General features: G+C 23.8%; 3 protein-coding genes across 3 annotated transcripts in view; all 3 read left to right on the top strand.

The window, feature by feature from the left end:
• Positions 1 to 3,120: 3,120 nt before the first annotated feature.
• Positions 3,121 to 7,833, top strand: LOC112600459 (tumor suppressor candidate 2-like). Its single transcript, XM_025347687.1, has 4 exons — positions 3,121 to 3,388; positions 7,049 to 7,261; positions 7,432 to 7,543; positions 7,715 to 7,833. The coding sequence occupies exons 2-4, from the start codon at positions 7,083 to 7,085 to the stop codon at positions 7,793 to 7,795; spliced, it is 372 nt and encodes a 123-aa protein (XP_025203472.1). The 5' UTR covers positions 3,121 to 3,388; positions 7,049 to 7,082; the 3' UTR covers positions 7,796 to 7,833.
• Positions 7,834 to 11,924: 4,091 nt separating this feature from the next.
• On the top strand, positions 11,925 to 12,956 carry LOC112600374 (zinc finger BED domain-containing protein 5-like). Its single transcript, XM_025347569.1, has 3 exons — positions 11,925 to 12,159; positions 12,233 to 12,654; positions 12,714 to 12,956. Exons 1-3 carry the CDS (start codon positions 11,925 to 11,927, stop codon positions 12,954 to 12,956), a joined length of 900 nt encoding a protein of 299 aa, XP_025203354.1.
• Positions 12,957 to 13,409: 453 nt separating this feature from the next.
• The window catches only part of LOC112600373, a gene marked incomplete at its 3' end in the record, with an annotated part of 6,599 nt that continues 5,622 nt past the window's right edge, over positions 13,410 to 14,386 (top strand). The window contains exon 1 of the mRNA XM_025347568.1: positions 13,410 to 13,454. Within this exon, the coding sequence (XP_025203353.1) occupies positions 13,410 to 13,454 (45 nt within the window). The remainder of the gene's footprint in view (positions 13,455 to 14,386) is intronic.

Raw genomic sequence — 14,386 nt, 5'->3', positions numbered from 1 at the left:
TAATGACAGTTAGATCAAAATAAAAGGTTTTATAATTATTACAATCATTTTTTAAATTTTATTATGCAAGTATGCAAAACACAATAGAACACAAATACATTATATAATTTTTTAGTCATTTGGTTCTTGTTTTATAACTAGGGATGGAACATTAAATAAATTGAATTAATTACACAACAATTTCTCTTATTTAATATGTTTTCTAAAAAAATATAATTTAGAAAAAATAAATTATTCTTGAATTTATATTAAAATAGGATATCATACCCACATATTTTATCGTATATTTTAATAATGCCATGTAATTTAATGTATTAAGGGGATTTAATACTGAAAAAATTAAAATTAGTTTTGTAAAATTAAAAATGTGTAAAATAATTTCTTAAACAATGACAAAAATGAACAGTGAATTTAATAGAAAATATTCTTTGTTTAAAATTTAAAAATTAATTTTTTAAATAATTGTTTTCGTAAATATTATTGTCTTTTAATTACTTGTATATTTCTTTATTTTACAATTAACCGTCGGTGTCCTTTGATTAAAATGTGATACATTGTATGGTAAATTTTTTTTCAGCAATTATTCGACAATTTTATTTTTTATATTTTATTATAATTCAAAACCAAGTAATTGTAGGTAGGTACTTAAATTTTCACCAAAAATTAATTGTATAATTTTCTATTTGAAAACATATCAAATTAATAATTATTTGATCGCCTATGTGGCTATGTACCTATTAAAAAATATTAACTTTTTGTTATAATATTATTAGATAAATTATTATAATTTAATTTATTTACAGTATTTCCACGTATAGGTATCTAATATAAAAAAAGTAAACATACTTTTTTTTTCCTGTTTTGAACCGACAGCGCCGCGAGGATTGCTTATAATTTCACATTACTTCCGCGACGCTAATTAACATACCCAAAATGTTTTCTTTAGAGTTTTTGTCAAAATATTTACAATTTAACAGATATTGTATAGATTATTATGACCACGTACGATTTCTATTAATTTTTTGCTATTCTTGCGAACGAATCTGCGATGTCACGCGCAATATTAAAAAATCACTGTATTTAAAACTGACCAATAGTCACAAACGAATTTTAATGATATAATTTCTTACAACATAATATGTTCTATGATTTAAGCCAAAGAAAATTTGATGAATTGGATGGTCCTAAATTAACTCAATAACTACCATAATTCTTATCGTAAAATAAATTAGGTACTTTAAATGTAATTTATATTATATAATTTATAATTCATGCTAAGTGTCGCCAGTGGGCAACTTCTTATTCAATTTCTCACGTCATGTCTTCTCTTAATACATAAGCTTATTGTACATTATTTGTATAGATTGTTTATTTCTAATAAAAAAAAATATATATTATATAATATAATAAAATATAATTAGCCGTATAGGTTGACAGACTGCTTTTTTTAAAATGATTTTTTATGTATATTGAGTATGAGTAATAACTAATGATCTATTAAAATCAGAAATGTAGAAAAATGCAAATGTCTAACAAATATTAAATTCACATAAACATAAAAGTAAAAGGTAATACCTTTTACTTTTATGTAATTAAATTAATCAACCTTGTTTTTTTTTTAAATAGCTTTTATACCTAAATGTATACCAACACAAAATATATATGTGGACAATTAAACATTAATAAAATAGGTAATTAATAGTTGTAAAAGAACAAAGAAAAATAACTGCAGTTAAAATATTAAAATATTTAACGTGATAAATAAAATTTATAAATAGGTACAACATCAATTATACACTAATTTATACACATTTTATGCAAAACATCAAACTTAATACATATATAGGTACTTCACATCATTTAATATGATTCGATACATCCAGTATCTAGTTATTAAAAGTATAAGACATACATAAATATTGAATTTCTACAATTTGCCCCATAACTCCTTATGTATCGTGTTCAACTTCCAACCAATTTTCTAAAATTAAATAATTGCTGTAGTTTTATTAAGTGGAATTGTATGAATACTTTTATGAGACAAGTACACATAATAGATCAAATAAATTGTATACTCATATCATGTCAATGATTATAATAATCATTTCTATCCCTTTAAAAAATCCTCAAATTAATAATGAGCCAGTTAGATAACAAAAATTAAAAACATAATGTTATAATACACTTATTACTAACTGTGAACATTAGTCATGAATTTCATGATATATTGTTATACCTACATGCTTAGTCTGATATATAACACTCTTCTAATAAAATACCTGCATACATTATAGATTTACTATATAATACAACAATCAAAATATTATGCACTAATGACTATAAGTAACTATATTTATTATTTAATATACTAGTCAGTGATATAAATAATGGATATTTTAGTTAGGTAAATGTAATAATATATTATGTATAATATAATATTTTGATATCTAATTTGTATCAACAGAGATAGTATGTACAGTAAACAGCTAACATTATATTATGTATATCTCAGTGGCATTTCACATTTCTTAAATACACGATTTTGCATTGATATCTACATATTAATATGCTCTAATATTTTTGAATAAAAAATATTAAATATATTGCTGGGATATTAGAAAAATGAATTTAATTCTTTATTAGAAGGTTTATCGATAAATATATTTTGCATAATGTTTATACCATCATCATATTTTCACTTTTAGTTTTACATAGTTCCCAGGCTATTTGGCTTTGAAATTTGAACACTCACTAAAGAGAATACAACTAATACAATATAACTCCATCTAAACGATAGTCATGTACAGTATTTATAATACTACGTTACTATAATAAATTAATTAATATCAAATAATATTTAATTTAATGTTTAATTTTTTAAATTATAATAGAAATTAAATTTGTAAAAGTTGACAAGATGTGGTTGGAGGACAAAAAGTGATAATGAGAATAATATGATAACAGATGAGCTAATTTTATCAGTGTTCGACTTCTGTGATAAATAATAGTCAATGATAATTGATAAAGTATTGCTAAGTAGCAATATAATCCGAATGATTTTATGATGGTTCGATTAATTACGGTTTTTAGTTTTTTTCCATTTATTTAATTTGTTGTACTCGAAGTATTAGTTTAAGCCATAAGTTCTATTAAATTGTTGTACTAAATGATAGTACTACTTTTTCATTAGCAATTTAGTTAAACTTATACATATTTTTTTTTAAATCAATTTTTTTTTAGCATGTAATTACATGCTATTATATTTTAATTATCAAAGTTAAGTTCAAGTACATAGTTGTGCCTTTTAGTTGACTTCATTAGAAAATATGGACTTCTCAATACATTAAACCATTTTAATTCAACAACTAAAAGAGTATTATTCTTCTGAGTAAGTGCTTACTTTTTATAACTTGCAAAGATTATTATATTTGACTTATATTAATACCTATTTTAATTAACTAGGAATACTTAAGTTCATTAATTGTGCACAAAATCTGATTGATTAATTTCTCTCTTATGTGCCAAATTATACATTGATTGTAAATAATACATCTATATATATATATATATATATATATAATTAATGATAAAAAAAAAATCATTATTACTTAATTTATTTAATGAAACATCTATTTTATTAATTGCAATGTGTAGTTTCAAGTATATGATTAATTGTTAAGTCTTAATTAAAGGTATTGTATAATGTCTCAATTTTATTACATATCTTGATTATTATAACCACACCCTTTGATTATATTTAAAATTTATGAGTTCAATTATTCAATTTTCTTATTGAAGTTAAAATTATAATATATTGTACAAGAATTAAAGACTATAAAATCTTTCATTTTGCTTTAATTGATAACTAAGTTAAAAATTTGAATTTAATATTTATTATCTTACTTTTGTACGCTCATTACTACATCATCTACATTATTTTATTTTTTTTTTTTAAACTACAATACACATAATTTTTATTTTCATTAGTAGATGATGAAATTATGGAAAAATATTACCTCTAAGATAAAATTATATTTATATCAATATCTATTTTATTTTTCAAGTATAGTCTAAAACTATACTAATAATATTCATAAAACCATTTAATTTAGCTTACCATATAAAAATAAACAAAGAATACTTATAAATTATTTTGATAATTATATTTAATAAGATAATATCATACTCGCTTGTATTGTCTCTATCTTATAAACATAACATAGGAAATATGAATTCGGCATAACCAATTTGATAGTGTTTACTTTAATATTTTAGTAAGTTGAATTATTATTAAACTTAAAGTTTTTTTTTTTATACAATTATTTTTTGTAATATTTAAATTTCAAAGCAAGTTTAAGTATGTATAAATACCTATAGCAAAAAAATAAAAGCGTAAAAATAGATTATATATTTGTTTAAGGGAATATACGTTTATGGGTATTGTGTACTCATAGGCAAGTGCATAAATTATGATCAATTAACCAATAATTAGCACCTACAAAATAATGTAATTTAAAGTACTATAGTCTTTGGTTACTACATTTTAATCATTTTAAAAATTAAAATAAACTATTTTAATTATTCTTTTTACAAGATATTTATAATTGTTTAAAATAATAACTAATAAACATTTAACATTATAAAAATGTTTGGTATTAAAAAAAAAAAAAAAAAATGTTTTATTGCAATTATTAACAGTATATATTCTAATTTTTTTTTTTTTTTAAATAACAAATAACAATAATAAAATATAAGTACAGTATTTGTCAAGAGGATAAAATAATTATTTGTAAGTTTTTTTATGCCATAATACTGAAGTTTTGTCTCCTTCTTCCTTGAAGTTTTGTCAAAATTATTACTTTGTGTAACTATGACGTATATTAAATTTCATTTACATCAGATTTTTAAGTTGTAAACATCAATTAAGTGATATTCGAATTAACCATTAAGTTAACTAAAGCTATTAAATAATATAGAAAATCAAATAATTGTTAGGTACATTATTATATTCTAATATATACAAATATTATTATGGTACATATTTATGTTACGCAATACTATTTTTTTTAGTTAAGTATTGCTGTTTTTTTTAAATCATATAAATGGTTTAACACATACTGCTAGAATTTTATATTGGAAGTAGCAACATTAAAATGATAATTATTTTGTATAATAGTAATAATTCATAATTGAAATCTACTGTAATAATATTTTACACAACAGTTCTTCTAAAATCTAAAATATGGTTAATGGTTATAATTAAAATATTGACAATACATTTCTAGTGAACAACACTTTTAAGATATTTAAGCAGTAGAACTGATTATTAGTAATATTTCAACTTTTACTTTTTATCTATTAATTCATTAATTTTATTTACAATATTTGTAAATCATAAAATGTGTTATGTACTTTTAAACTAAACATTTTAGTAAAAAAAAAAGTTGTTTTTAACTTCAAATGTGTATAAATGATAAATTCAGTATCATGAGAATGAATAAGTAAATTATTTACAATAATGTTAGGACTAAATCCATGTCTTAAGGTAAATGTTATATGAACAGATTTTTTGTTGTTTAATTTAATTTTTCATTTTATGTACCATTCAGAGAGTAGGTTTAGATGGGATTGTGCTATGCTTTGTTCTAAAACCAAATTGTGAAAAAAGGAGTAGGATATCTATTTAAAATTCATTTACAATATTTTTAATTACTGACACATAAATATTTGTTTATTTGTCTTATATAACCAAATATTTAACTAAATTTGATTGTTAAATTCATATTATTGAAATTGAAAAAGTTGCTCTGCTTTGTAGTAAGTTTTTAATTTATCTTATTATTGTAAGTAGGTCACTTTAATTAATGTGTTAAATGTGAATTGAAAGATATATTATTGCATACAAAAAACATTATTTAGCTGAGACTATTTGACAGCCTTTATTTATAAGGATATATTATAAATTATTTATATTACTATTAGTAATTTATTTTTCCATTAAAAATACAGTATATTGGATCGTATTTTTGCCATGGTGGGATTATATTTATAATATAAACTGTAAATAACTTAATAATACTCTAAATATTTTATAAATTTAATTCAGTAGAAAATAATAATACATATACAATATATTAGTGAAAAGTTTAAGTCCTTATGGCTTACAATTATAATTTATTAAATTACAAATTTACAACATAATAATAACTAAAACTTAATAGAGAAAAATCTATTATATGTGTATATCTACAAATATAATAGATTTTCATTCAATGTCATTAAATTTAGAAATAAAAATATTATATAACTCATTAACGCGATGGGCTTTACATGACTTAGTATCACGTAAACATTCTATTTTTAACAGTTTTCATCGCCCATCAGCCATCCCTTTTGGCTTTTGTAAATTAGTATATATCAATGTTGGTAACTTAAACTATTTTATTTTAATAAAAAGACGACATACCAAGGTGGATTAATTAATTCACCTTGTGATAGACGATAGCATTAACAAATAATGAATTTATTAGAAGATAACATTGTTGATTCGTGTTATTGTAATGTACAACTCTACTTAAATCAATAAATCATTTTATACATTTTAATTTTAATGACTTAATTCATCGTGTCTATTATGATGTTTTAGTAGTATTTTAACAAATATTATAAATACTAAGAAAACAAAAAATGTACTTATTTATATTAATATATATTATATATAGGGCATAGACAGTTGTTAAATATAGTTTCGGCAAAACAATAACAAGCAAAGTAACTTATAAATAAATAATATTTTATCTTTTATTCAATCATTAGTTCAATTTGTTTAGAAACTGATCTCTTATGTTGTGCTAGTCTATTTCCCATTATTTTTTCATGTTTTTTTTTTTTAATTTTTTTTTTTTTTTGTTAGTTCATTATGAAAAATTAGTTCTATTTGTCATTATAATATTTGATCACAAGGTGCCAAGCAGATATATTATTCTTATTAACTATTAAATATTAACTGTCATAAATTAATTTTTAATTTTTTTGTTTTTTGTTTTAGTCAGTTTTTAAATAGTTGAATAGTTGTATAAACAATGGGTGGCAAGACTACAAAATTATTTAGAAGTTCACCTCAACCAAGTACCAATGTTCAAACTGATAACGATTCCCCATATCATGAATATCATAAAAATTATGACAACCATGACATCCAACAACCAGATGATACAGTCATGAAAAACCCCATAAGTCCATTTGTATATTACAGGAGAGGGTAAGTAAAAAAAAAATTATCATTTTCATTATTGTGAAATATATTCAAATTATTCTTCATTACTTAAACCATTTCTCAATAAAAAAAAAAATTAATAACATTAAAATTATATATAATGTATGTATTACATTATTTTATTAAATAATAGATTGTTCTTATTTCTACCTCAGGTCAATGTATATAGATGAAGATGGTGATATTGCACATGAATTTTATGTAGAAACAAAAATAGGATCAAAATTAACTCTAAAACAAATCAGTAACCAGCATTTAAAACCTCAAGTAAGCTTGATTAATTATTATGGAAAAGTATCTTTATCTCATTTATCTAGAATTTTTCAACTTACAATTAATGATTACTTACTTGAAATTAAAAGAAGTTATTGGTTAAAAGTTTAAGTTAAAAACATTTTTCTAATCTTGGGTCTTATCAATTACTATTTGTATTTACAGGGAGATGTACCTTTAGATGTACCGTGCTTAAGAAACGATTATCCAGTTGTCTTATTAGACCAGAACAGAATGAAAGAATGATTGGTTTCACAAAAAAAAAAAAAAAAAACATGGTCGAGTATAAAAATCATCATTGTTCCTATGATATTATTCTTTTTCCCATATATTAAAAATTAAGTTATATTATTGCTACCAATATTACAATTTGCATCCAGTTATATCAATAATAAGTGCCGAATAATACGAAATACTTATCTTGCCTGTACTGGTTGCAGTAAAATCTACTTATTATTTCTAACATCAACATTTATGTATTAACTGTAACATCTAAATCAACTGAATAATTGTATGATATTTAGTTCCCAAACTTGTGTTCTATGTATAATTAATTTTGTTAGATTATTGAATTGAATGTAGTTAAAAATTGTACATCAATTGATTTTTACTTATTCAATTAAATATGTAACAAACAAATGGAATATTACTTTGTTTAAATTAAAAGTGACCACACGTAAAGTTTATGATGTATTGAAGTAATTTTTGTAGATAAATTATGACTGACAAAATAATCAATAATATACTGAATAAGTTTGTTAATTTATTAAACATATGGTTACTCCCAAAAAAATGTAGTTATAAAACTTAATAAATCAATGACTACAGTAATTCTTTCAATAATTGTTATCATTAATCAATAACATTCAAAATAATAATATATCTATTTCATTTTTTATAATAAAACTTTAATTGTAATATTTTTGTTTGGTATTTTCAGAAAAGGTATCACCTATTTAACTAATAAATCAGTTTTTTAATATTATCAGTTCATATTATAGTTTTCTGGAATTGCCATTTAATATGATTAGCTTAAAGAAACAATTAATTACACAATTAATATGATGTTTATATTATTGGATGGATTTAATATTATAATTTTAGTCATTTTTCTTGTATTTAAATATATTATATATAGTCCATTATTGTTGTGTTTGTTTGTTTTAAGTATATAAGTAAAGTAGTTTTATTGTTTTATGTTTTTTTTTTTTTTGAAAATCTTATATTATATTGTAACATTATAATAGATTATTATTTTTAATTGATAAAGCTTGATACTTAATTACTCTAATTTATCATAGATTTTTTTTCATGTTAAAAATAATTTATCGGAAGATTGTAATGTAAGTAATATATTTTTTTGGTTTTAACAGTTAAAAATTATCTTTTTCGCTATCACTGTTTCATATTATATACATAAAAGTTCAAGTTGAGAACAAAAGTCTCATTTTATCACATCAAATATTTAAGTAAGGATTTCAACATTTGATATGTGTATTGTTTACCTACATTATATTTATATATTTATTGACAAGTATTCTTATTGATTTTACATAACTGTACTCAATATTACTCGTAGTAAATAAATCCAATTTGATGACTTTTATTTTATTAGATTTGATAAAAACTTTGTTTAACTTTATTCACATCCTACAACTTATAATATAAAAATAAATATTAATTGAATTTAGTACTTTTTCTAATTAATATAATAGTCTGAATGGTATGATTATACCAGTTACATAACAGATTTATGGTAAAATTGTCATTACTGCATTCAAGACCAACTGTATTTTATTATTTTGTGTATATGCATATCATATGCATGTAATTTATGTGATTAAATTATATCTTTTCATTACTTACTCCAATAAATTTTAGTATCTTTTGGAGAATTTTATCTCGTTACATTTAATGAAAAATACTTAAATCAAAGATGTAGGTAGTTAACAAATAATTAGTAATAACAAAATATATATACATATATATTCATAAAATTTTTAATTTTTGAAATCATAAAAAAATAATTTAAAAAACAGTAATACATGAAAACAATGATCTGGATTTTTATACTTATAGTACCTAATCTGCTAGTTGTAGATCTATGTTTATTCTTTATGATTACACCTAAGACTAATTTCCATCATTGTTTCGTTATTTTAATTGGTTAAAATAATTAATACTGAGATACTTAAAATTAAATAGTCTTATAACTTGTTTATTGTTTATTATTTGGAACGTCGAATAATTAATTGTAGTATTAACATTTTAATTTAATCTTCATCAATGAATGATACCGTATTTTTGAAATAGGTAATATAAGTATAAAACATAATGATTTAAATATGTATAATATATTAATATACTACAGTAGTCATTCAATAATTCGAAATTCAGGGGACTGAGTTAAAAATTCGATTTACCGAGGGTAAAAAAAATTAATTTGAATTTAAGAGAGGTGAAAAATTATTGTATGTTTATCCATATTACATTTATTTATTATTCATAATATATACATATTATATTTTACAATTATTAATCGACATTTATTTATTATATTATTATATTTTACATATTAAAGAAACCTCTGTTGTTATTTTTTTATGATATATTGCTGGCCACAATGTGGTCCATAGCGTTGTTTAACTTACTATATAAGAGCATTGCAAATTGTATCGCATCTTTTTTCGTCCATTTCAAATTACTCAGAAAATTACGTAATCTTGGCAAAAGTTTAGATTAGGTTGGTAAGGTACAATAACGTTATAAGCTTTTAAAGTTAATATTAAACCATCGTTATTAGTATTGTTTTAGATTGTACATAATCTTTATATATATATACATTGTACATACATATAAACTTATATATAATCGCGTTAAAGAAAATTCAAATTATAGAGGTTCGTGGAATGAAAATTCGAATTGTAGAGCAGCGTATCCCAACTGGTGTTCCGCGGAACCTAAGGGTTTCACGAGCCAGCGCCAAGGGTTCCGTGAGAAATTTGGGAAAATATAAAAATTATTTTTAGTTTTCTTATCCTATAATAAAATATCTTATACAATATAAGTTATAAACTTATAAAGCCGGGTTTACACGCAACAATAAATGCTATCAATTTTTCGTAACGATCGAATTGTTTCGATTTATCGTTGCGTATAAATAGGACCTACTATAGGTATTCATTTATCTTATCTGTGGTCATCAGCGAGTAGTCGGTCAATGGATTTCGCCACTACAAAATATTTATTTGTAGTTGTCAGTCTTCATTCTGCTATGACGAAGTAAGAAACCTTTTTTTTTTCTAACAGTGAATTTTAATGTTCAATTATTACTATCACGAATAACTCTTTAATTTTCTGATAAGTGGTACTTTTAAATAAAATAAGCTAAAATAATTATTTTAGGAAGCATTTTGTAATAATAATATTATTATATTATTATAATAACCTTAAAATAAAATTATTCGTGATTATAATTTTATAATAATATTTATAAAAAAAAAAATGCTGCCTGGGATAAGTTATTTAAATTAACACTAGGTGTTGACGCCGACGCGTCGTCGACAAATCATAACAGTTTTATGCGGCGGGCGTCGACATTATTATATTATTATTTTTAGACTATGTGATTTAAAATGTAGTATTTCTTTTCGGAAATCTTTTCAGTAGTGGTACCTGATCCTTCATATTTCTTACTGAAATGGACAAATGGCTTAAAACGGGGCGATTATTATCAGTAGAAAAGACCGGTCTAACATCTACAAGTAAAAGTAGTACTTCGTCTGTTCCATCGGAAAACTCAACTTCCCGCTGTGAAACATCTCCAAGTAAGGAATACACTCAAATTAATTTTTCAAAAAGTAAAAAAAGACGATATGATGAAGAATATTTATCGTTTGGATTTATTCCCATTGGAGTAAACACATTTCCCGATGTAAGGTGTGTAGTTTGTGAAAAAGTTCTCAGTAACAGCTCTTTGGCTCCTGCGAAGCTTAAGCGACATTTGGAATCTAATCATCCAAATTTGAAAGGGAAAGATCTGGAATTTTTTAGAATGAAAAAATAAGTTTCAATTGAAAGTGCGAGTTCTCTCACTAAGTATGTAAAAGACAAAAATGAGAAAAACACAGAGGCTTCATTAATATTGGGTTATAGTATTGCACGTGCCGGAAAACCTCATACCATTGCCGAAAGTTTAATTAAACCCAGTATCATAGAAGTGGTCTCTTGTATTCTCGGAGAAGATGCGGGAAAAAAAGTTGCAGCAGTGCAGTGCTCAAACAATACGATTTCTAATCGAATTCATAAAATTTCTGACCACATTGAAGATGAATTTGTCTTCAGATTAATTAACTGTAACCAATTTTCTTTACAAATGGACAAAAGCACCGATGTTTCTGAGTTGTCCATACTACTTGTTTTTGCCAGATATACTCATGAGAAAACCATTCAAGAAGGGTTGCTTATTTATGAAAGTTTGAAAAAGCATACCATAGGAGAGGAAATTTTTGAAGTTTTAAATAAGTACTTAGTGAAAAAAAATATCATGGCAAAAATGTGTGGACGTATGCACGGATGGTGCTGCTGCAATGGTTGGGAAGATAAAAGGTGTAATAACCAGAATTAAAAAGGTAGCTTCAAAATGTAGTGACAGTCACTGTGTTATACATCGCCATGCGTTAGCAACCAAGAAACTTTCGCCAAATCTTAAATCAGCACTAGACGTAGCTGTTCAGTGTGTGAACTTTATAAAATCACGCCCCTTAAAAACAAGGCTGTTCAAGAAACTCTGTGAGGAAATGGGGAGTGACCATCAGAATCTTCTTTTACACACAGAAATCAGGTGGTTGTCCAGAGGTAAAGTTTTAACAAGACTTTTTGAATTGCGAGATAAAGTAAAAATTTTTCTGAAGGAGCATACGAAAACAAATCTTTTTGAGTGGTTTCATGATGAGAATTGGCTGATAAAGTTAGCTTACCTCTCTGATATTTTCAACAAGTTAAACGAAACAAACTTGGGTTTACAAGGAAAAGAAACTTCAATCTTTCGAGCCAATGACAAGATTAAAGCTCTCATTGGCAAGTTGGATTTTTGGGTCGAATGTGTACAAGAAAATGATTTTTCATGTTTCTCCAACTTAATAAATTCTTATATGAAAATAAGAGCTCAGTGACACCGATAAATGCAGAAGAAATAAAAGACCATTTAATCAATTTAAAATCCGGATTAATTTTCTACATTCCAAGAATAAACGAAGATTCTGATAATTTGTGGGTAAAAAATCCATTTTTAATTCAGAAAAAGCCAAAAGAACTAACATCCATTCAATACGAAAGTTTGCTTGAAGTAAAATCTTCATCTGAATTGAAAATCAAGTTCAAGTCACTTAAAATTGAGGAGTTCTGAATCGCCATGGAAAGTGATTACGAACAATTGTCCATAAAGGCTATCACCGTTTTATTGCCATTTGCAACTTCCTACTTGTGTGAAACTGGCTTTTCAGCGTATACAAAGACTAAGCATAAGTTTCGAAATCAACAGAACGCGGCTCCGGACCTACGAATCCAACTTTCAAGAATAACTCCAGATTTAAAAACAATTATGAAAAAAACTATGGAAAGATTCCAATCTTTTCATTAAATCTATTTTAAAGTAATAAGAGACAAATATTAAGTTTTAAGCTTTAATATGATCATTTATATTTTATAATACTGTAATAGTTAAAAACAAAATAAAATGTTAGAACCGTCTTAACTATGTTTTTTTAAATTTTTTTAATGACACTTACGCCGGAAATGTCCAAAAACCTACTCATTTCAGTATACAAAACATTGTCTGCATTACTATTATAGAAAAAATATGGGGGTATCTCAAAATGTTCAAGCTTTTGTAAGGGTTCCGCAAGTAAAAGAAGTTGGGAAACGCTATTGTAGAGTGTTTACCGCCGACAGACATTTCGAATTATCCAGGGGACCGGAATATATGTATTTTCTTAATTTTTTTTAATAATAGAGGTTTTCTCAAGGCACTTAGCGTTAAGTTCGATTTATGGAGTTTTTCGAATCAACGAGTGACTACTGCATTTTGCAGTAGTAGTGAATAGTGATGCACTACCTACCTTTTTTCTTTGGTGGACCACAATAAAATTATATAAGTAAATATATGTATTCAATGCCAATATGAATTTTCTATTTTATGATAAGTATAATATACTAAAGGGGCATCTATAAACAACCTATTGTAGGTACATGGATGGACATTACGATTGTATATTTTCTTATCAATGGCTTAAGTGGACTAACTTACATAATGACATCCATTTATGACAGTTAAAGTTTATTTTATACATTTCATCATAAAAAATATATATAATTATATATTTTTATCAAATATTTTACTGGTATCAAGAAAAATTAAAAATCAACAAAATAGGTATGAAAAATGAAAAAAAATGATAACAATAATGATATTTTTTTTAAATAATATTTAATTTTATGATATTTTATAAAGTAATAGTAATAGATCATTTTTTACTTTGTATTTAACTATTATTTCAAATAGTTAGTAGTGTATAAAATAGGTAATTTCATTATTGCCTTTTCGATTTTTTATAAAAAATATGATTGATTCTATAAGTAAAGTACCTACCTACCTACTTAATATTTTATTTTCGATTTCATAAAAAATTAAAAATATTTCATGGTTATGGTTAATTTTACGTGTACATTATAGTTGTGTATATCATGTACATAATTATGAGATCTACCTACCTTTTGCATACTCATTTAACATATCTTGTTACATAAAAATATAAAATATATTTAAGTTGTTGGTTG

Source organism: Melanaphis sacchari, unplaced genomic scaffold, assembly GCF_002803265.2.
Source record: "Melanaphis sacchari strain LSU unplaced genomic scaffold, SCAv2.0 Contig64_pilon_pilon, whole genome shotgun sequence".
In the NCBI taxonomy this organism is placed as follows: domain Eukaryota; kingdom Metazoa; phylum Arthropoda; class Insecta; order Hemiptera; family Aphididae; genus Melanaphis; species Melanaphis sacchari.
The sequence above is the reverse complement of the archived record's forward strand: the minus strand, read 5'-3'. Positions and strand labels throughout refer to the sequence as shown.

Bases quoted from the DNA above. Each gene is read 5' to 3' on its own strand.
- LOC112600459 (XM_025347687.1), top strand. From the start codon at position 7,083: ATGGGTGGCAAGACTACAAAATTATTTAGAAGTTCACCTCAACCAAGT. The intron at 7,262-7,431 runs GTAAGTAAAAAA...TTTCTACCTCAG, and splicing joins TTTGTATATTACAGGAGAGG to GTCAATGTATATAGATGAAG. The intron at 7,544-7,714 runs GTAAGCTTGATT...TTGTATTTACAG, and splicing joins ACCAGCATTTAAAACCTCAA to GGAGATGTACCTTTAGATGT.
- LOC112600374 (XM_025347569.1), top strand. From the start codon at position 11,925: ATGGACAAAAGCACCGATGTTTCTGAGTTGTCCATACTACTTGTTTTT. The intron at 12,160-12,232 runs GTAATAACCAGA...GCCATGCGTTAG, and splicing joins TGGTTGGGAAGATAAAAGGT to CAACCAAGAAACTTTCGCCA. The intron at 12,655-12,713 runs GTACAAGAAAAT...TATGAAAATAAG, and splicing joins TGGATTTTTGGGTCGAATGT to AGCTCAGTGACACCGATAAA.